Source organism: Podarcis erhardii (assembly GCF_964252035.2).
Source record: "Podarcis erhardii genome assembly, chromosome: 7".
NCBI classification, from domain to species: Eukaryota; Metazoa; Chordata; class Lepidosauria; order Squamata; family Lacertidae; genus Podarcis; species Podarcis erhardii.
The window spans coordinates 42,825,720-42,847,212 of NC_138511.1; the positions used below are offsets into that span (position 1 = coordinate 42,825,720).

At 43.6% G+C, this 21,493-nt stretch overlaps 1 protein-coding gene across 3 annotated transcripts in view; it reads left to right on the forward strand.

Moving 5' to 3' along the window:
* The window catches only part of GALNS (galactosamine (N-acetyl)-6-sulfatase), a 50,250-nt gene that overhangs the window by 8,409 nt on the left and 20,348 nt on the right, over positions 1-21,493 (forward strand). For 2 of the 3 annotated variants that reach the window (XM_081872072.1, XM_081872073.1), the window contains 8 exons: positions 621-723; positions 4,614-4,757; positions 5,845-5,911; positions 6,028-6,155; positions 6,791-6,930; positions 8,754-8,857; positions 15,661-15,797; positions 17,177-17,279. In XM_081872072.1, coding sequence (XP_081728198.1) covers positions 621-723; positions 4,614-4,757; positions 5,845-5,911; positions 6,028-6,155; positions 6,791-6,930; positions 8,754-8,857; positions 15,661-15,797; positions 17,177-17,279 — 926 coding nt within the window. The remainder of the gene's footprint in view (positions 1-620; positions 724-4,613; positions 4,758-5,844; positions 5,912-6,027; positions 6,156-6,790; positions 6,931-8,753; positions 8,858-15,660; positions 15,798-17,176; positions 17,280-21,493) is intronic. The other variant, XM_081872074.1, reaches the window with a different exon arrangement.

Here is a 21,493-nt window from a genome sequence, read left to right on the forward strand (position 1 = left end):
TCTATTTTTAGTTTATTGTTGATTTAATTTTTTGAATGTTCTAAATCATTGTTAATTATTTTTATTGCTAATCTTATTGCATTATCTTTTTTGTAAATGGCTTTGAGGTGTTTTTTTTTTTTTTTTTTACAATCAAGTGGCGTATAAATTTTATGAATTAAATAAATAATAGATCAGTCTTCCCCAACTTGGTGCCTTACTTGCAGTTTTAGACTGCAATTCCCATCGTCCCCATCTATTGGCCATGCTGGCAGAGACAGATGGAAGTTGTAGTCTACTACATCTGGAAGTTACCGTATCAGCTGCACCTCACTTAAATCCTGCTAATCCCTAATCCACCTGTCTTTCTGACCTGTCTTGTCCTATCCCCCAATCCCACTTGGCATGCTTTCCCTAAGGAGGCCTCCCGCCACCAGTGCCCTTCCACCATTGGGCTTCTGTTCTTAGACCAAGGTAAAGTTTGCAAACTGCGACAACAACTTCCAGTTTTGCGGCTTTCTTAAACCGAATAGTTTGTAAACAGGGCTGTTCTTAAACCAAGGTACCACTGTACAATTAATAAATAATGTTACCACCTGCAAACCTTCTCATTTGGCTGAAGTGTTTTTGTTTTAATGCAGCCTACACCCCTCAGGTCATAACAGGGGGCATCCCAGATTCTGAGCTCCTCCTTCCAGAATTGCTGAAGAAAACAGGCTATGTCAATAAGATCGTTGGCAAATGGTAAAGCTCCTTTTTGAATATGTCCCTTTTTTTGTATGACTTGCTTTATATGTGAGAGAATCAGAGTTCAAATAAGTTGGTTTAGTTTGTGATTTCTGTCTTCAGAAATCTTGGCAGGGAATCGTCCCCCCACCACCTGCTGTGACTAATTTTAGAGCCAAGGACTATCGTATAATAGAGGCAACATGCTGCACTTATTTTCATAAGAAATTACAAACCTGCATTGCCAGAGCATGCCATAAGCAGTCATCAAATCTTTTATCTTTGGCCCTTGCAAAATGTGTTGATCTCTGAGGTATGGCACTTTCTGCCTAAATTGTAAGCTATTCCTTTTTGATCCTGCTTGAATAGCAGAGTTATTGAGTGGCTTCAGAGATGCATTCCCTTCCCCAAGGAGAGAAGGACTGATGCTAGCACTCTTCCGAACCGTCATAGCATAATCTAGGCGGGCAGAGGGTAAACCGGGAACTACTGAACAAATATTGACCCACAATCTGCTTGTGCTGTATCCCAGGAGCACTTTTAAAAGAGCTAAGAGTTGGATCATTGAAATTGATGACAAACCTCTGTGGTGCTGGCGCAGGTGTTAACAAAGGTAACGGCAAGGCCACTGAAAATGGTTCTTTTATATAAATCATGGTTGTTAAGAAAAGGCTCACAGCAGCTGAGGAGGAAAGTGTGATTTCTGAGCCACTTTAGAAGAAAAAAAGGAGAGAGACAGAGATGACTGTTCTCTTCCTATTGCTCCCCTGACGATTGACTTCCCAGATTGGTGTATGAATTTACTGCTGATGAAGAGATCAGTGGCTCAGGCAGGGTTTTGTAACTTTTTCCTTAAGGGGATTCTTCTGTTTGAAATGTTCATGTGTTTAAGGACCATAGTTTGGTCTTACCTTCTAACCTAAAAGACACACCTCCTCCTTTCTACTCTGTGGCCTTAGCACCTGCAGCTACACTGCCACCTCCCTGATCTATTAATGGGGTGACTCAGGATTGGGGAGTTCTTAGATCAAAGTGCATTGTAAAATTGCATGTGCAAGTCTTTGTGGCAAAGGATGCCACTGCTGGGGCTGGGCAGTGAGCCAGGAACTGGGAGCTGTGGGTTGAAGCCAGTAGTCAGGACCAAAGAGTAAGCCCAGGACTAAAGGAGAAACCAGGAGGCAGAATTGAGAAACAAGCCAGAAATCGGGACTGAAGAATGGTCAAAAGGATGCAAAATTACACTGCAGTTCAGGAAGACCTTAACTGGAACAGGCAAGCCTGTTGTGGGGTTTTCTGCCCTGAAGGATTCAAAATACCAGCCGGGGCAGATAGAGTCAGTGTGTAAATTGAGTGGCTCACCATATGAGGCAACCATACACAGACCCAAAGGTTCTGACTTTGAAGTGTGTTGGCCTTGGTTGCCGCTGTAACAAATTTAAAGCAAGGATAGCCAGTCCCGGCCAGCAGGGCCCAGTGGTCATAGACAATAGTAGTTGTGGTCTACCAATATCTAGAGGGCACCACATTGGATTCCTCCAATTTCAAGTAGCACATTCTGCAACAGAATTAATATCTAAATCTTTCTGGAGATAAAGTGTGTCATGCAAAAAATGTCAGGCCAGGATAATACAGCTAATAGATGCAGCACCTACACGAGCATTTTTTTCCATTGGTTTGGGGAGCAGATTCAAGGGTCATTGTTAATAGAGTGTCCAGGGGGACCTGGGTTGAAACACCTTGCTTGGCTGTACAGTATATGTGACTCCTGGTTGGCAGCTCAACTTACGTTACACCTCATTGAAGATAAAAGGGCAGCAGGGTGACATTGTTCCTTGGAGGAAGGGCAGATTAAAAACAGGGGCAAAATAACACAGGCCAAGAAAGGATGCATATATTTCAGGGGATTTGCCAACAAGCTATCGAACATTCACTGATGATCAAGCTGTTTGCCACTAGAAGCACCGTCCTAGGAAAGAAAGCAAATGAACCCACACCCGTGAATTATTTATTGCTGCAAATCCAAACAGCAGACTGCCGAAGAAGAAAAATACAGCTCAGTGGGCTGCAGGCAATGGGATGCAGCTGAGTGCTAATAAATGTAAATTCATACACCTGGGGAAAGGAAATAAACAGCACAGATACAGATTGGTTCCAGGGAGTTATCTGGAAAGCAGCAAGTCTCAAACAACCTCAGAGCCATAGCAGAAAGCTAATTAAGTCTGAGCTTGCAGCATAGTTCCTCTTGTGAGGGTAGGAAGCACCGGATTGGTTAGACCTGGCGCCTGTTGTGTCAGCCTGTTTCTAGGGCTGAATGTCATTGCCAATCGGTAAAGGGGTGCAGCGCAGAAGAGGGAATGCAGTGCATTCTTCACTCTGCAGGCTGTCTTTTTGTGGTGCTTCCCCCCCACAAAAAAAACCCAGCACAATGTAGGCCATGCTGGGCAAGTAGAGGACCAGTGCCTGCCCCACTTGTCACATGGTTTGGCGCAATCTTCCATGCTTAACCAGCTGGTCAAAACTCTGCCCCCAAAAGAATCTGAATTCTGTGACTTAATCATTTAAATAGGTCTATACTTTCCTTCAATGTGATTCCAAAAATAAAATTAACATGTTAAAATACAGTAACTCAGTAAACAATGCGATATGACCAACCACAGTAAAACAATGAAGCATATTGCCACATACCTGGTCTTAAAAACCAGCAGATGCCTGAGTGAAAAAGCAAGTTGTTAGCAGGCATCAAAAGCGCATCAGAGTCTGCACCTTATTTCAGGGAGGAAATGATTCCATGAGCTCGGTTGCCCAACAGAGAAGGATTGTCACACCATGGCCCTAGGCAAGATGAGGCACAACTAAGACTTCCTCATCTGAGAATCTCAGCATGGGAGAAAACATAATTCAAGTGTCCAGGCCTATGTCAATAAAAACCCTTTAATATTGCTTGGTAACAAATTGGCAGCCAGTTCAGTTCTTTCAACAATGGCATTCAATGGTCACAGCAGGCAGCTCTGCTCAGCAGTCTAGCTGCCAAATTCTGCAGTACCTGCAGCTTCTGAACCAGCTTTAAGGGCAGCCCCACATAGAACAGATTACAGTAACCCAGTCTTGAGGTTACCAACATTATGGGTTGCTGTGACCAGGCTATCTTTGTCCAGGAATGGCAAGGAATGATCACAGCTTGTACACTAGCCAATGCTGGTAAAAGGTCTCCTAGCCACTAGTTAATTGTACATTCTCTGGCTAAGCCTGAACTCAGACTGGATTGGATCCAGATAATCATTTTTCTCTAAGAGCACCCAAAACTGAAAAGCCAGCACCCGCCTTAAGCTTTAATTAGTCAAATTAAGCATGTTGGGTTCGATTTTGTCATTTGCCATCATCATTCCTCTTTTCCTTATGGAGCAGGATAAGGAACTATGTGGGCTAGCATCAATGCCTGCTCTGGCTCTGGAAATGGCACAAGGTTACATCAGTCTTTGCCAACCTGGAGCCCTTCAGATGTTCTGGAGAACAGCCGTCATAAGCTGCAGCTAGCACAGCAAAGCTGGCTTGGACTGATGGTACTTGTAGCCAAGAAAATCTGAAGAGTATCAGGTGAAGGGTATATTACATTTTCCACATATTTTTGAGCCATGGAAACTACTATCGATAAGTGCTGTGCAGGGTTCAGCAGAGGAAATGGTCCAGCAAGGGACTTTGGGGGGTTACAGATGATGGACCAGGAAGCCCCCAAAGGCAAATTATCTGAATTAGTTAGCTGTGGGCCTTTCATTGTCTATTTCTTAACCATGGGTTATTACATCTGTCAGCTTCTTCGTTACAGTGCATTTTTTGTGAGTGCTGATAGGGTGATTGATCTTCTCTTATGCATCCCAAACTGGTTTTTTCTTTTTGTTAATCTTTTCTAGGCACCTTGGCCACAGACCTGAGTTCCATCCCTTGAGGCACGGATTTGATGAGTGGTTTGGATCCCCTAATTGCCATTTTGGACCTTACGATAACAAGGCAGTGCCTAACATCCCTTTTTACAGGGACTGGGAAATGATTGGCAGGTAGCCGCTTTTCTGTGTCACCTGTGCCTTGTTGCCTTTTGCTTTTCTTCTGCTTTTTCTGGCTCCTTTTAAGCTCCGCTACAGAAGAGGGACTAGGGCTCCATTCTGCTGCCCTTCCTTCCAGCAGAGCATAATGTGCTGGCGTTTGCCTTTTCCCCCCCTGTAAGAGGCCAGGGGGCTCTAGGCTTCTGGATCAAGGACCTCTGCAGGGCTGCATTTTCCAGAAATTCCACCACACGTCAACACTTACTGAGACACACCAGGCACCCGAGGTGAAGTGATGGAAATACCACCTGATACGCACACAGAGCGGGCTTGCAGTACCCCCTGAGGAGCTGCCATATGCAGTGAATTATGTATGAGAACTCCATTAACAATGACAAGGTTGCAGAGTTAATCACTCGGAAGTTAGGAAACACCAGCCCCCCAACTGGCTTACTCTTCTGCTGTAGGTTTGGCTGAAATCCACCAGCCAATGTTACTCATGAGAAAAGCACTCTGAAGGCCCCTTCTAAGTTACGCTTTCCTCTACAGAAATATAGTATGTCTCCATTTAAAGGTAAGAGATATTAAGAAGTGCCTCTGATTGCTTTCTGTGTGGCATTAAATGTGTTTTTGTCTGTGGTGCTGCCCAGTCTAGTGTGCTTATGAGTGGGTGGAAAAGGTCCTGTTTATGCATTATCTACTCTGACATTAATGCAGTTTCCCCCAACCTTGTACCCTCCAGATACTTTGAACAACAGCTTCCACATGTTGTTGGGTTCCTAACTCCTACCACCCCTGACCATTGGCTGTGCTGGCTATGATGGGAGCTGTACTCCTATATATCTGGAGGGCCCAGTGTTGGGGAAAGCTGGATTAAACTAGATAAGATAAAAAGCCCAAAAAGCAATCCTCAGCGAAACAGAGCAGAGCTATTTGAGATTGTATTCATGGTTTGCGTACATGGAGTAACGTTTCCTATTACATAGTGACTTGCCTCCATCTTCCCAGGGAACTGGTGGGGAGCAAAGCACTTATTCCCCCACTGCCATATCCTATAAAACATCTGGAACATTTTTTCTGTTTTTTGTTTAAAACTTTCTAGGTATTACGAAGATGTAAAAATTGACCATAAGACGGGGGAAGCCAACCTAACTCAAATGTACTTACAGGTACTCTGTATTCTGATAAAACATTCTTTAAAACCCACAGGCACTTTCTGCTTGCTTGCTTATACATATGTAGCATGGGTGGCCATATTTTTGGTTGATTCTCTTGTCATTTCCAGGAAGCCCTTGATTTCATTAGCACACAGCATGCCAGCCAACAGCCGTTCTTTCTGTATTGGGCAATCGATGCTACTCACGCGCCTGTGTATGCCTCCAGGGAGTTCTTGGGCACTAGCCAACGAGGGCTGTAAGTCGCTTTTTGAGCTGAAGTATCATTTCCTCCTCCCCTCCTTTTTCTGGCACTAGAAGAAAAGCACTAGAAGAAAACCAAGAACAGTGGTGGTTGACAATAGAGATCACAACTTACAACTTTAAAAGTATGTGTGTTATGAGCATTAAAGAGCAGCAGGTGCTTTGAGAGTGTTTATCCTCGGTTGAAGACACTTGCAATCTGAAATAAAAGTCTTGCATCCAAAGCAAATAGGGTTGACAACTATTGATTGAGATCAAAGATTCTGGTACCTGGGTACAGTCTGGAGGCAAAACCAAAGCTGATCTGAGGGTTATCTAGCCAGGGAGCCAAGCATAAAAGCTGTCATATCAAAGGTGTACAGCCCAAAAAAACCTGGAGGGAAGAGTTAGACTCTCATTTTCTGACAACTGACCCCGAAGCAAAACCAAAAATAAACATTTTAAATGGCCACTATTTATTTATTTATACATACATACATACATACATACATACATACATACAGTAGATTGGAAACTATTTACAGATAAATAAATATTACCGTTGCATATTACAGAATCTACAAGTCCTAAACACAAACACACACACACCCCCACTTGACAGGCTTGTAATTTGCTCTCCCTGCCTCTCAGGTATGGTGATGCAGTGCGAGAAATTGACGACAGCATTGGGAAAATTCTGAGTCGCCTTCAAAAGCTGGGCATAAGCAGCAACACCTTCGTATTTTTCACATCTGACAACGGTGCTGCCCTTGTTTCCGGTCCTGATCAAGGTTGGTCTTCCTGGTACAGAGCTTGTCAAGTTAGGAATAGAGAATTTGAGACTTCCACATTTCACCTAGTTCGTTCCTAAGATCTAACTGGTCCATTCCTAAGATCTAACACGTAAAATGTGGCCTGCTGACATCTGAACCAACTTATTAAGCCCCAGATCTGTAAATTCTCCTTAGCATGTCTCAATAAATGCAGAGGATCTTACAAGCATGTCTACTGAACTCTGAAAAGCTGTTAAGATGACAATTCTCTTGCATTTGCAGGTTTGCTCCATTTCACAACTTTTTAGTTTTTAGTTCCCTTGGGCACAGTCACTGTGAATTAATCACTTGCCCCCTGTAATTTGTTCACACATCCCATCCCCACAGTCTCAGAGGCAACTCTGAGGTTGATTTCAGGAACATACACATCAGAAGGAATTGCCACGAGTTCTAATCCCAGTCAAGATATTGGCTCTTTTTATGACCTCCTGCAACTCCTGACTTTCAGCTGAGCAGCAATGGCCTCTGCTAACTGGCTGCTGATTTAGAACATTATGTCTGTTTGCAGTTGCGATCTTTAGTAGCAGACAAATTTTGCTGTCTCTCTATACTAATCACCTTGTTTCTCCTTTATTCAAATTACAATTAATGGTGATGCAAAGAGACGGAAGTAAACAATATATACCGTATTTTTCGCCCCATAGGACGCACTTTTTCCCCTCCAAAAATGAAGGGGAAATGTGTGTGCGTCCTATGGGGCGAATACAGGCTTTCGCTGAAGCCTGGAGAGCGAGAGGCATCGGTGTGCACCAACCCCTCTCGCTCTCCAGGCTTCAGGAAGCTATCCGCAAGCCTTGCAAGCCTGGCGGGAGTTCCCGCGGGCTCACAAGGCTTGCGGGCAGCAGCCTGCAGCCCCGACGAGTGTCCGCAAGCCTTGCGCGCCCGGCGGGAGGTACTGCTGAGCGCGCGAGGCTTGGGGCGGCAGCCTGCCGCCCGAAGCACGTGGGGCCCTCCGGAGGGCTCCCCGTGCTTCGGGCGAGTGTCCGCAAGCCTTGCGCGCCCGGTGGGAGGTCCTGCCAGGCGCGCGAGGCTTGGGGCGGTAGCCTGCATCCCGAAGCACGTGGAGCCCTCCGGAGGGTGCCCCGTGCTTCGGGCAGGTGTGCGCAAGGCTTGGGGCGGCAGCCGCGGCTGGGGGGGGGGAATAAATTTTTTTTATTCATTTCCCCCCCAAAAAAAACGAGGTGCGTCCTATGGGCTGGTGCACCCTATAGGACGAAAAATACGGTGCTTTGTAAATTACTCTTGACATTGGTTAGCCAATCCACTGTATGGAAACTGGGGTCTCATTCTGTCTCTTTATAGCCTTCAGCAAATCACTGTTTCTCAGCCTCCTTCCCTACTCATAAAAATGTTAATAATAACAATAATAATTAAGAGCCTAATCTTCTGGAACACTTAAGAGGATGAATGCGTTAAGGTTTGTATGGTAGTTTGTAGGCTAAAAAACCACCTTCAACTGAGACTTAAAGCTTGTTTTCTAAAAGCTACACAAATGCAATGTCAAGAAATAAACGAACATCAAGTATATGTTGTCATTATGATATTTCAGTGATGTCACACCAGTGTCACAGGTCAGTATGCTACTGCAAATGTCCAGGATGGAAGGGTTAATATGCTATGTAGACTATGATGTTGATTGACATTGTTCAAAGGACTTGAACAAAATTCGTTGGTGGTGTCCTTGGGGAATAGGTTTGTTTTACCCTTTAGTTTTGCTTATTTCACCTTTGAGTCATACCTCTCCAGAGCTTTTTTAGAATTACTGTTTTCTCTTTCTCTAGCTGGTAGCAATGGCCCTTTCCTATGTGGCAAGCAAACTACCTTTGAAGGTGGCATGAGAGAGCCAGCAATTGCCTGGTGGCCAGGACATGTACCTGCTGGGCAGGTGAGAGTCTGGAGTTATTTAATGACTTTGTTACAGTCTGTTCTGAAGGTGTCTCTTTCTTTTTAATGAATTCTAGTGGGCTTTTAGTCAGAGAGACCTGTTCTCATTTTGCAGAAGAGCCTTCCAGGCACGGCAGTAAGATCTGGTGTTGCAGCACTATGGAGTGAGCAACTTGCTCCAACAAGACTAAAGGTAGACGGAGGCCTTTTGAGCCCTTGCCTCCAGTCTTGCTCTCCCTGGTTGCACCCCCTTTGTGAGAACTGCAATCCTCTGGCCTGTAGATGGGCATTCTCCTGCACTGTGTGGCCTCCTGCTTTGTGTGCTTCTTGCACCCTTTTGAATCCATGGAGGGTCACTGCCAGGCAGTGCAGAAAACACTGAGCCAGATGAACCAGTGGTCTGAGTCAATATAAGGCAGTTTTGTATGTTCCTAGGCAGCTAGAATAATCATCAGGGTAACTCAGTTGATCTTCCACCAGCCTTATAGTTAGAATGACCTTTCTCCAATCCTGCCTAGACATTTTTAGTGGCAGTTCAGCCTGTTTCAGTATGTTTTTCCCCTTGTATCTCTAGAAGCTTAGAACAAACAACTTCAGTTCTTCCTAACAGATTGTAGGAAGGCAAAGCAAAATTTTGGAACACCAATCATGATAATCTGCTGTTGGAGCAAAGTTACCTAATTTTATATTTAGCCTTCTATAAAGCAAATAACAATACAGTAGTAATATTCAACATTAGTCAGGAGTTTAAAGCACTTCACACACATTACCTCAGATGCATAATCCTTATAGTAACCCTACATAGGAAGTCTCTTTTATTATCCCCCATATTGGAGGGGTAAGGGGTGAGGAGACTGGGAGGACTAAAGCTGTGCGGCAGTGGCTTACCTATGGCACTATGAACTGCCTTTGTAAAGTACAGTTGCTGGTACCCACCCAGGCCATTGCCATGAGAGCTATGCACCTAAACATCCCTAATTGTCTTCCAGATTGCTGGCTTGCTTCCGTAGGGCCAACACTGTTACCTGTAACAAGTGCATGCACAATATTCAGGGCACATGTTTAAAGTGGAGTATGTGTGCTCACACCTTGACACAGCTTGACTTAGCTTTAGTTGTGAGCCCTTTGGAACAGAATCCTTCTGTATCTGCACAGTGATGGGTTTATAACTGATATACTAAATTAGCAGATCACATGTTAGGGAAGCAGCCCTCGCATGTTGTCCTAAAGCATCCAAGACCCTGGAACTAGGCAAAAGTGGGTTTGTGATTTTTTAGGTGACTGTTGCATTGAGGGAGGTCTGTGTACTAGGATGTGGCTGTTTCTCTACTTAAATGTGAAGTGATTCTGAGCTCTACAATAACCAGCAGGTAGCTCTCCTCAGGTGGCAACAATGGTGTGTGCAAGAAACCATCTTGGTACTCATTAATGATCAAACAATCAAAGGCTGCAGGAAACAGGTTTCTAAGTAAATAATGGGCGTTTTCTTTCTTTTGTGGATATCTTCATTCCAAAGAGAGAGAGCTATTCAGAAACTGGACTTTTATGAATCCTTTGTGCTCTTGGACGAAGAAAACTTTTAGTTTCTAATCTACATCTCCTTTCAAAGCTTTTTAATTAAATTGATAAGGCACTGTATGAATGACACATTGGCCCAGCTTGCACAAAATGCTAAACCACACACCATGGCTTAGTGGGTATGAGCAATTGTGCATGTTCCCAGAGTGAAGATCTTGGCTGCTGCATTCCTCCCTTGGTCCTGTTGCTGCTGTGCTGCCTGGGACTACATTATGGTTTAGCTTAGTTTTAAGTCTGAATCCTGGCTTGTCCCCCTGACAAACCACAAGTGGTAAACCAATAGCAAACATTGGCCACACCTTGTGGTTCGGAGTGAGACAAACGATGAGCCCAGGTTCAACCATAACATGCTCTTCCCTGTGATCATCATGTTTGCTTGTTTGCATTAAGTCATGGTTTGGCTCAATGTTAACATGTGCACCATGTCATTGACTGACTGGGAAGGATGCTTCCAGATATCTTAAACCCAGTGAATGAAGTGGAAAGATGATTTCAGGTTTGTCACTGTTAATGGGTATTGCACACAATAATATGTCGTCCTCTTTAAAATGTTGAACATAGCACTTTTGATCTCTATTCAGAGGTGTTTGTGTAGGTGAACTCTTTGCAAGCAAAGGTCAGTGGTCTCTGAATGTTGCACACAACATACTTCTGATCCTCAGCCAGCAGGCCCCGTCTGAGCCCCTCTACCATCCCTTGGTGCCTCCTACCCACCATCCTATAAGGACTCTCCTGGGCAGTTGGCTTCCTTTTTGGGGATTGCACACCTTTAGAGATAAAGCCTCTGTTCCATGTGCCAGCATGAGAATGTGGTGGCAGATAGAGAAATACAGCACAATAGATGTTAATGGCTGTTTCCTCCTTACTTTCAAGACCTCTTATGCTCTGAAGCCCCATAGTCTCCCTGCTGCAGGTGAGAAGTAAAGAGCTGCTTTTTGTTTCTACCTATCTGCTCTGGCATCATGTTCTGATCTGCATGGTGCTTTTTCTGCTTTTCTAGTTCTTTCTTCATTCTTTCTCTTTTCAAGGTTTGTTGCCTGACCTCTTCTATCTGCTCCCCCTCCAAAAAAAAGGATTTCAGTGGGACATATTTACAGATTTTCGTTGCATATCTGCATTGCTTAATTCACTGCTTACTTTACTGTGTTGCCTAATTGAAGCTGAAGTAGCTCACAGCCTATCTTTATAATCAATGCCAGAAATATCTCTAGGACATCCGTAGGTAACACCTCATGCATCATGAAGTGGACTGCAGCCCATGAAAGCTTAATGCCAGAAAAGAATTGTTAGATGTTTCAGGTGTTACAAGACCCTTTGTTGTTTTTGCTGCAGGAGACTAAGGCAGCTACTCCTCTAGAAATCTAGGAATCAATACAAGCATGAGTGGCTGGAGTTTCCTCATTTTGAAGAGAGGGCAAAAGCTCCTTCCCAGAGGAATGTATTGCAACAGAAAAAATCCTCAGTTAACCCTGTATTTCGCCATTGTTGTATTACAGAAGCTGATCTGTTTTTTTTTCTTTTGGCTGTCTTTAATTTGATACCGAGCTACCCACCTACATGGCAGTTTACAAAGAATGAGGAGAGAATAGGCACCTGTTCCTAAGGACTGTCAAGAGCCTTTGCCAACCTTGTGCCCTCCATATGATTTGGACCATGGCTTCCATCAGCCCTTGCCATGTTGGATGGAGCTCATGGGAGTTGTAATCCAAAATAACTGAAGGGAACCACGCTAGCAAAGGGTGACATACAGTATTGAAATTGACACAAAAACGGCAATAGAAAAAGAGGAAATGGGGCTGTGTCAAAGGCTTCATAGGAAATGCTACATTCCAACATAATTTTAGGTACACTTAGTCCCCAGAGACCAGTGGCTTTAAATACTCTTGTCTCTGTCTTGGATTGCAGCCTTTGACATGAACTCTTTTTTGCCCAAATGAATGGTTTGTGAGCAGATATTTTTTGTTACATGATGAACTCTGATATTCACAGACAAACAAGCCTGCCTCCTCTCCAGCTGTGGAGCTTTATAAACCATTTTTAAACAACAACAGCAGCAGAAGCAGCACATGTGTCTGTTAAAGATGGAGCTGTGTGTTCATTGTACCGAAGGAAGCTCAATTGATATATGCCTTTTAAATTATGTACTGTGTGATGCAGACTGCAAATCTGGATATATTTATATTTGCAGGATTTGGAATATTCTGGCAACTACTAGCACATTGAAAAACAATAGAAGAGGGGGTAAATAGCTTGGGTATGAAAAGGCATTAGCTGCCCTGCCATGTGAGAACTATCGTAATCTTGTCTCAAGATGGCATTTTTAAGCTTTCTACAGACATTCCTCATTATACTCTCAAACATGAGGGCTAGAAACTGCTTCAAATGAAAGCAGAAGTTCTCAGAAGGTCAATATGCATGTCAAGATTCTTGAGTGTGCAAACAGAGTGGACATGGGGAATGTACTAAGTATACATACATTAGTCAAACTGAAGAAAGTGTGTTAAATATAAGAATAAAGGAACATGGTACAGCAGAACTGGAATGAGAGAATAGTGGGTGATTTGGGGGTTTTTTGGGTTAGTTCTGGAGGAGAGATTTCTGAACCAGAAGCGTCCTCCTTACTAAGTTTTTATAGTGTCAGTTTTCATAGGTTTTTTTGCCCATACTGTTTTAGGTTGTGGAACATAAACAAGCACTCTTTCTGGATTTCTTGCTCTCCCCACTACCCAAAAGTCTTGGCTGAATTTTCCAGGTGGATTCATAACCAGCAAAAACAAACTTTAAACATTTTCCCATGCTGCCTCTGCCTTCTAGAAGCATCCTGCTGGCAGGAATCTGTATTCTGCTGTTCTTTGAATCCTATGTTTGTTCTGTGCCCCCTCCTTTCCTTTCTTTTCTCTTCCCCTCCCACCACCGCCACAGCTCCCCCCCCCCCCCCGTGCGCACTCCCCTCTTCCCACCTCCCTGGTTCTGCTCCCTGAAGGAGAAAAGAACATATCAACCCAAAGACAGCAGTGCAACCTTTTCTTCACTATCTCCCACAGGGCACAAATTGAAATTGAATTAGACAGGGATATCAGGTCTGCTTGCTGTGATAAATGTAAAAGGATTTTATTTAAAAACACCCTGACATTTGTTCACCCAGTTTCAAATATTTAGCTTTCCCCCTTTCCATTCCTAGCGGGGGCAACTTTATTAATTGTCGCCTTTGATTCAGAGTTAGAGCTTGAAAGCACTGATAACACTGGCGCTGGCTATTTCTTCTCGCAATGTGGCCCAGAGCAAAAAGGATTTCATTTTCTTAAAGACATTCTGTGTATGCCGAGAGTTTATAAATATATATATATATATATATATATATATATATATATATAACATTTTTTATTTTTTAAAAAACAACCTCTTCTTTACTTGCGGAATACCGGCTGTTCCTTGCTGATACTGGAAATATCTGATCTTGCTCCTCTGTTTTTCATTATTTATTTTTCACTGGGCTGTTACTCTCTAGAATATCCTTCCTCCCCCCCCCCCCCATTTGTTACAGGAATTGCAAGCAAAATGAAAGCATGCTGTCAACGCAAGAAAATACTAAATCCCCCCAACCTTATTTCTCCTCTGAAAATACTTCAAAGTTTATATAAAAATCGTAACCTCCTCCCTGCCCCCCTCCCCCCCCCTCCGGTTCTTCTCTTTAATGTGGTGCTACAGATAAAACCAAGTGGCTGTAACACTGACGTTTAATTTCTTTTAAGAAGTTTTCTCCCCCTTTACGCAGAGAGAACGGCGTGCAAGACCACGGATGTAATTGGCCATTTAAAGTGAGCTGCCTGCACTCCGGGTTCTGTTTAATAGCGAGGGGCAGGTACAAGGAAGTCGCTGGCAGCTCCCTACTGGCCAGTCTATTGATTCAGGACAGAAATCAAAGGCTCTTTGAGTTTACCCACAATGTTCTGTTAAAAAAGTGACCTTAAACCATTCACCTCTTCCCCCTGCCGCTGCCCTTCCAGCCCAAACGCAGCTTGGAGAATTTACAGCATCACGTGGTCCACAGGAGCCCAGCTTGGAGAAATGCTGCTCCTGTTGGGCTCAGCAGCTGCTTCCAAAAGCCTTCGACCTTGATTGCTGCTCTGAAAGGGTCTTTTTTTTAAAAAAAAAAAATTGAAATATATAACTGTAAACATGAACCCATAAAAACAATATGCAGGTTCCAGCTACTACCATATTGTATAGAAGTATCCTTTTCTCATCGCCCTGAAAAGCCCCACCACCATACTATACTTCATCACTTACCTGTATTATTTTAAACTTATATATCATCTCAATCATGAGAATGTGTCCAAAAATTCTAAATTGCATGCTGCTCTGAAACTGGTGAGTGTGCGACTTTATTGCTTCCACAGCTTCCTTTAGGTTATCTTAGCAAACCTCTGCTGGTAGGCCCGGCACCAGGCTTCTTTGGGTCTAAGAGTTCAGAGAACAAGTATAGAGGACAAGAGGTGGGATGATTAGACTCCCTCCCTAAAAGACGCTTGGCCACGTAGCTTGGTACTTGGTTGTTTTTTATTATTATTATTATTATTATTATTATTATTATTATTATTATTATACTGCCCTATACTCAGAAGTCTCAGGGTGGTTCACAGAATGAAAATTTAGCTGTAAAACAAAATTTTAGCTGTAAAAATGAAATAATGCTGGTACATGGCTGTAGGTTACAATACCAGTATTGCATGCAGAAGGCTCTGGGTTCAATTCCTGGCATCTCCATGTAGGATGGGGAAACAGACCCATCTGAAATCCCAGTCACTGTTGAATCTGATAAAAGGCAGTTTCCGCTGATCCTATTTTAATAATTCATTCCTTCAGAATCATGAGGATTCTTAGTTTCCCTCCAGGGAAGGGCCATTGCTGAGTTTTAGAGCACATACTTTGCATGCAAAAGATTCCAGGCTGCTTCCTCAGTACTTCTAGGTAGGGGCTGGAAAGACCCTGTTTGAAACCCTGGTAAGCTGCTTCCAGTGTAGGTAATAACTGAGAAAAAGCTTCCGAAACACAAGCTTTTTACCCAACTGCCTGGAGTAGAATCCAGAATCAAACCCTGAACTGCATATCTTGGAAGGTGATGAGACTATTCTTAAGACCTCATCATTGGAAGCAGAAGCTCCCTCAACTCAGGGTCTGCTAGCTTTGATTGTTTTGCAAATGCTCTTGTCTTGTCAATGACAGGTGAGTCATCAGCTGGCAAGTGTGATGGATCTCTTCACCACCAGCCTCGCATTGGCAGGACTGCAGCCTCCCAGTGACAGACAGATCGACGGAATTGACCTTTCGCCTGTCATCCTGCAAGGCAAGTTAATTGACAGGTGAGTTATGAACATCACACTCGCGGCTTTCCATCCCTTGACTCCTCCAATTACTGGTGTGGAGCAGAAAAAGTTGGATATTTTTAGAGCCTCTTATTTTTAGAATGGGTCAGGTATTTTGGCTGCTGGATTGGGTGTTTTAAAGTAATGCTATTGTACTGACTCTAGCTCCCTGGCAGAGCACATATTGCATGCAGAAAGTCCTAGGTTCAATCTTCAGCATCTCCAAGTAGGAATGAGAGGACTGTCTAAAACCCTGGAGAGCCACTGCCGCTCAGCGTGGTATACAGTACTGGGTTTGATGGACCAGTGCTCTGATTTATTATAATAATTAATTAATTAAATTTTCTATACCGCCCTTCATCCGAAGATCACAGGGCAATTTACAGTTATACTACAGTGATTTTGACTGATATAAGGCAGCTTCACATATACACCCATAATACAATGTCGATTATATTGGTCCTCTCTAAATAGGAACAAATGTTCATATACAAGTAATAAGAAGTACTGGATAGAGAGAGTCAGTGCCAGGACATGAGGTGAAGGGCAAAAACTATACCAGATCCTTCTGCTGTTTTCTAGAAATCATCCTGAAAATGTGAATTAATGCAGACCTCCCCACTGAATTTTCTTCATTGCTAATAGACTGCGTACTGGTCCAGTATGAACCTCCTTTAAAATAACAGCTGATCCACATTGTGTGCGCTGAAAACATCTGGGTGGGGGAATTTTCTCTTACATCTTTTGCATGCAAGCATAGCACAGACAGTGTTTAAAAATCCCTTTCCTCTACATTTTTGTCACCCGCCCTAATGTAGTTTCAAGGTGGTATAGGGCACAGGATGTTCCTCACATGGCAGATATCAAGATAATTATTTGTCCGTTCTGCTCAAAATTCCCCTTTCTGTGACTGGTTTGCCAGTGTTCACAGCACACTTGTACAGTCTGGCTTTCCAGGGCTGTACGCTGAAGACTTTGGCTTCCTGTACCCTTTGCAGCTCCCATCACACAGGTGCCCCCTCTTTTGGAGTATTTTAAGCCATCAGGCTCTGTGTGTGAAATTACATAGTCTGGTAGTTCAAGGATTAACAATTGCCAGCAAGATGACTTGCATAACATTTCATTCTTGCTTACGCAAACTCAGACTCTCGCCTTGATGGACGCTTTAAAAAATGCTAATTGAAAACCTTGCGGTGGAGGCTATTAGAAGGCAACCTGCTCCTGAGTGATAGCTGAGTTGTCAGCCAGGCTCCATTAAAGTGTTTGTCTCCCTTATCTGTGTGGCTGCCAAAAGCGAGGGAAGCCGCTTGTTTGGACACGTTACATTTCTCATGCGGCTGTACATCTCTCTTGTTGTCCTTCCCTCTCTCCATCAGGCCAATATTTTATTACCGTGGCAACGAGATGATGGCAATACGGGTTGGGCCTTATAAGGCCCATTACTGGACCTGGAGCAATTCCTGGGAGCAATTCAGCCAGGTAATTGAAAACCCTCCCTCCTTCTCTACTGCATGCTTGTCTTCCCCCTCCCATGGAAATACACCCATCACTCCCAGAAAAGAAACTCAGATCATCAAAATGTCAACTTTTGCTCCATCTTCATTTTTGTTTAATGCAAGCCATGGTTTTGGGGATATGTTAAGGGGGTACAGATCAAGCTAGCCCACCTTCCAGAGCGGTGCTCAGGAGGCCATTGCCTGTACATGTGCCTGCTGCTCTTTGTGACTGTCTCTGTCTAGTCCTGGCTGCTGTCATGTTCCTTCTGGTGGAGCATATGCCTGCACAGCTTCCTTTGGAAGCACAGCAGGTGGAGCTGAGCACCAGCAGCCTCTGGGAGCATCAGAGGAAAGTGCTGGGCAGCATCAAGGAGAGGGTAAAGGAAGAACCAGAGGCTTGGAGGGTATTTGGAGAGGCTTGGTGTGCCCTGTTAAGAAACAGCATGTAAAGTGTAACTATGTAAAATGATAATAACCATAATCTTAGAAATTGCCACCGCCACCCTTGTCAGAACCACCAATAGCCACAGCGGCATAAATCTGCCTCACTTTGAAGGGTATAATCAACCTGCCAGACTTTTGGCATTGCCAGTTGTCAAATGCCCCAGAGTTTAGACTTTAGTTAAGAGTGAGAGAGAATAATTTTGAGCAGAAGAAATATTGCAGGCAGCAGCTTTGATCGTGCAGTGCGGAGGAGTGGATCATCTTTCTACGGATGAATAAAATGTAGCTTGCTTCCAATTCTGTGCTCTGCCTCTGCACAGAGGCAGCTGGTCAGGGTGCTGAGCTTCTTGTGCTGGCATAAGGAGACCCTCCCCTTCTGCCTCCACTGTTAGATGTTGCCAGGCTTCCCAGACCCCAGTGGATGTTTGCTACTGACACCCTTCTGATCACCAGCACATTGTCATTCAACCACTACAGAAATAAGTTCTTTTGAAACCTGCTTACGCCTCTCCCAGCACCCGATTCCAGGGGTCCTAGTATCCAGTGCACCAAAAAGAAGTGGGATGAAGCCAAGGACCAAGCCCTGTCTTGCTCTGATGGACCACAAATACACACCATAAATTATAGAACGCCCTTCAAAAATGCATCAAACTCTGATATCTGCTGCTTCTCACGAAGTGGCTTTGTTCTCCGCTCTCTCTTTCTCTCCATTGGCTGCTCTCCTCTTTTTAGCTGCGCCTTTCCTTTCCTCCATCCTCCATCCCGTCTACATTTACCAAAGCAGTGCTCAAGGTGGCTGGCAGCATTAAAACTACAATAAAAGAATCAAAAAGTAAACATATAAATAAAATTAAATGCAAAAAAACAGAAGCAGCATAATAGTTAATCAGCTTCAAATACCAAAATGAATGAGAAGCCCACCTGAACCAAATTGTTTTCACCTGCTAGAAGGGGGGACAAAGGAAACTCCTATGAGAGAGAGTGTGGGTAGCTGCAGGAAAGGTTCCCATATCCACTCTCTCATCCAGTTTCCATCTGGTCACAGCCTTCCTCCAGCTGCACTTGCCAAGCTGCTCTGGCAATGGAGATGGTGCGTTGATGAAGCTTAGCATTGGTGCCAATCCTGCTAGTATTTTTAATTTTTAGATTTCTGTTCCTCTCCTTCATGTCCTCTTCTTACCTAGCTTTCTTGAGAGAATAGGCCTTTTGTGATGGTGGGAGGACTGTTGCATTTGGAAGCAGGAGAGGGCAGAACCCACCCCGCCCCCATATTTTATGCAAAGATGAGAACTTGGATAAGTTTAATTGTTTTTATGCTGTGTTTTAAGTATCTAGCACACAAACTGATGTTGAGAAGCATTTATTTTTGACCTGAGCCTCTTGCTACATGTCTGCCTTTCTGTGTGTGCGTAGCTGAGATAATGGGGACCAGTTACTCATTCCCAAGGTTATCCTCCTGCGAGCAGTGGCAGACGTGCAATTAAGGAATGTTTATTCCTTTCTAAGTCTTTGTTTAACTGCTAGTTGATAAAAGTCAGCAATTATACTGTACATCAGAGAGATGATTAAAAATTCATTTGCTTTCCTGCCGTTCATGTCGTCTGTGGTTGATGTGGGTAAAATTGGAGCACAGAATTAGTGGACAGAACAGCCATTAACAACGCTCAGAGAGAGAGCTGGGGTTGAGATTTGTTCAAATTCTTCTTCTCATGCTCAGACATTAATTACAACCCAAGCCAGCTTAATAATAATAATAATAATAATAATAATAATAATAATAATGTTATGCTTTCGATTTGCAGATACTTGAAATGCTCCCAAAGTGAAATTGTTGTACTGTACAATCTTTGTTTCACTGCCTTCAGATTCCGTATCAATATTGTTGATATTGGGTGTTAGGAGTTACAAAAGCCGATTTCTTTGCAAAATTGTGTGTTAGGAATTACAGATGTTGGTTTCATTGCAAAAATGTGAGTCCTAATGCATAAATTGTAAGTGGTGCCGGAATTCCAGCCATGAGCTGATCCCACATTGCATTGGATCCACTGGAGCTTGTCATGGGCAATTGTTGGGTCTCCTCAGTGACTCATAATCAGCCGTTTGATTCAGATGCCTGGCTGTGCTTGGCCCAAGGGAATGCAGTATTGTCATTAGCTTCCTTAGTGCCAGAACTGCATCCCCAAAGCTTTCACTTGCAAAGCTGTGAATTCAAAGCTGTGACGACAAAAAGAGTGCACCTCTTGGGGGTGTAGTGGAGTTCAACCTATCTAAACAAGACTGCACTTGATCAGATGTATCTAAACAGTCGTCACAAGCCAGTTTGTTTATTTTTTGGTCTTTTAAGGCAGGGATAGTGGCTGTCTCTTCTTGGCTCTCTTTCCTCTAGCCCGTGATGAATGAATAAGTTTCATGAAGGTTCCACATTCTGTGGTTATAGCAATCGTGGACAAAGTTCACAAGACCCAGGTCCCTTTCCATGTCTGTGAGCATTTTCCTCTACATATTACAGATTCATAAGTGCTCCATTCAATATGAGCTTTCATTCTGGATGGGGATCCTGGTCCATGGCTTGCCCCTCTTTGCTCATCTTGGCTCATCAGCTAAGGTGCTCCATTCTTGCAAATCATGCTGGCTACTCTTATTTGCTCTGGAGATCAAGTCTTGTTTGAATTCCTTAACTTCTGGTTTTTGCAGTTCTAAGATCCAATAACCTCAGTGTCTCAAACACAGACAACATTTGCTCCTTAAACTTTGATGGTGCTTAGTCCATCCTAGCTGGTCACCCTCACCTGCATAATCACACCAAATGAAGACTATATTATTGGGTATATAATAATGGAGGGGAAAATATGACTTGTCTCTCTCACATACACTACCTAGTCTTGCCCTAGGCTGGTGTTCTCCAATTTGAGTTTTCCCCTTCCTTGTCATGATCTGTTTTGTAGCTAGAACACCTTGGCATTTTTCTCTGACTTAATTATGAATATAAATGTTATTTAGTGAGCACCTGTTTTCCTTAAAGTGCCAAAAGAAGAAATATAAACCCACTCCACAGGAAATCCGCATGACTAAAGAAAACCTGGCTGTGTCGCTTTGCAGCTGTAAGTTGTGCGGGAGGGTTGCATTAGGAATATTTACTTAGCTGCCAGCCAGAGGCTGTAAAAAAGCCGTTTGTGATTTACAAGTAGTTCTTGTCTATGTAGTTTCAAATTGTCATAACACTCAGAAGCTGATGAATGGGTTTGTGCTGAGTAAAAGGAAAGTTTAGTGTAGGGAGGGAGATGCTAGTAAATAACAAAAAAAAAATTGTGGTATTTTTGGAGACACATTTATTTTCTGGGTCAGTACAGTAGATAACTCTTTTAAGCCTATGCAGACAAACCAAAGAACCTTGGGCTGCACTGGCAAATCCATTTGAGATACCACAGGAATGGCAAGCTCTGGGCAAGTGTTTGGAAGGATGACAGGCCTGTGACTTCGCTTATCCTTTTGCTCTAGAAGTGTCAGGACACCGCCCTTGAGCTCACCTGTTCCTCTTGGAAAGAGGCTCAGCTGATTTGTTGGCAGCACTTCCCCGTGACAAATATGTTTGGCCACATGGAGACATGCATCACTGTTATGCACAGACAAGCACTCTGTGCAGGAATTGGTTGAGTCTGAAGCAGACTTGCACAGATTCTGTGGGCCAGAGGGGAGGTCCTACATCCTTTAGGATGCAGCAGTATTAGGTGGAAGAGGCCCTATCTTCTTCTC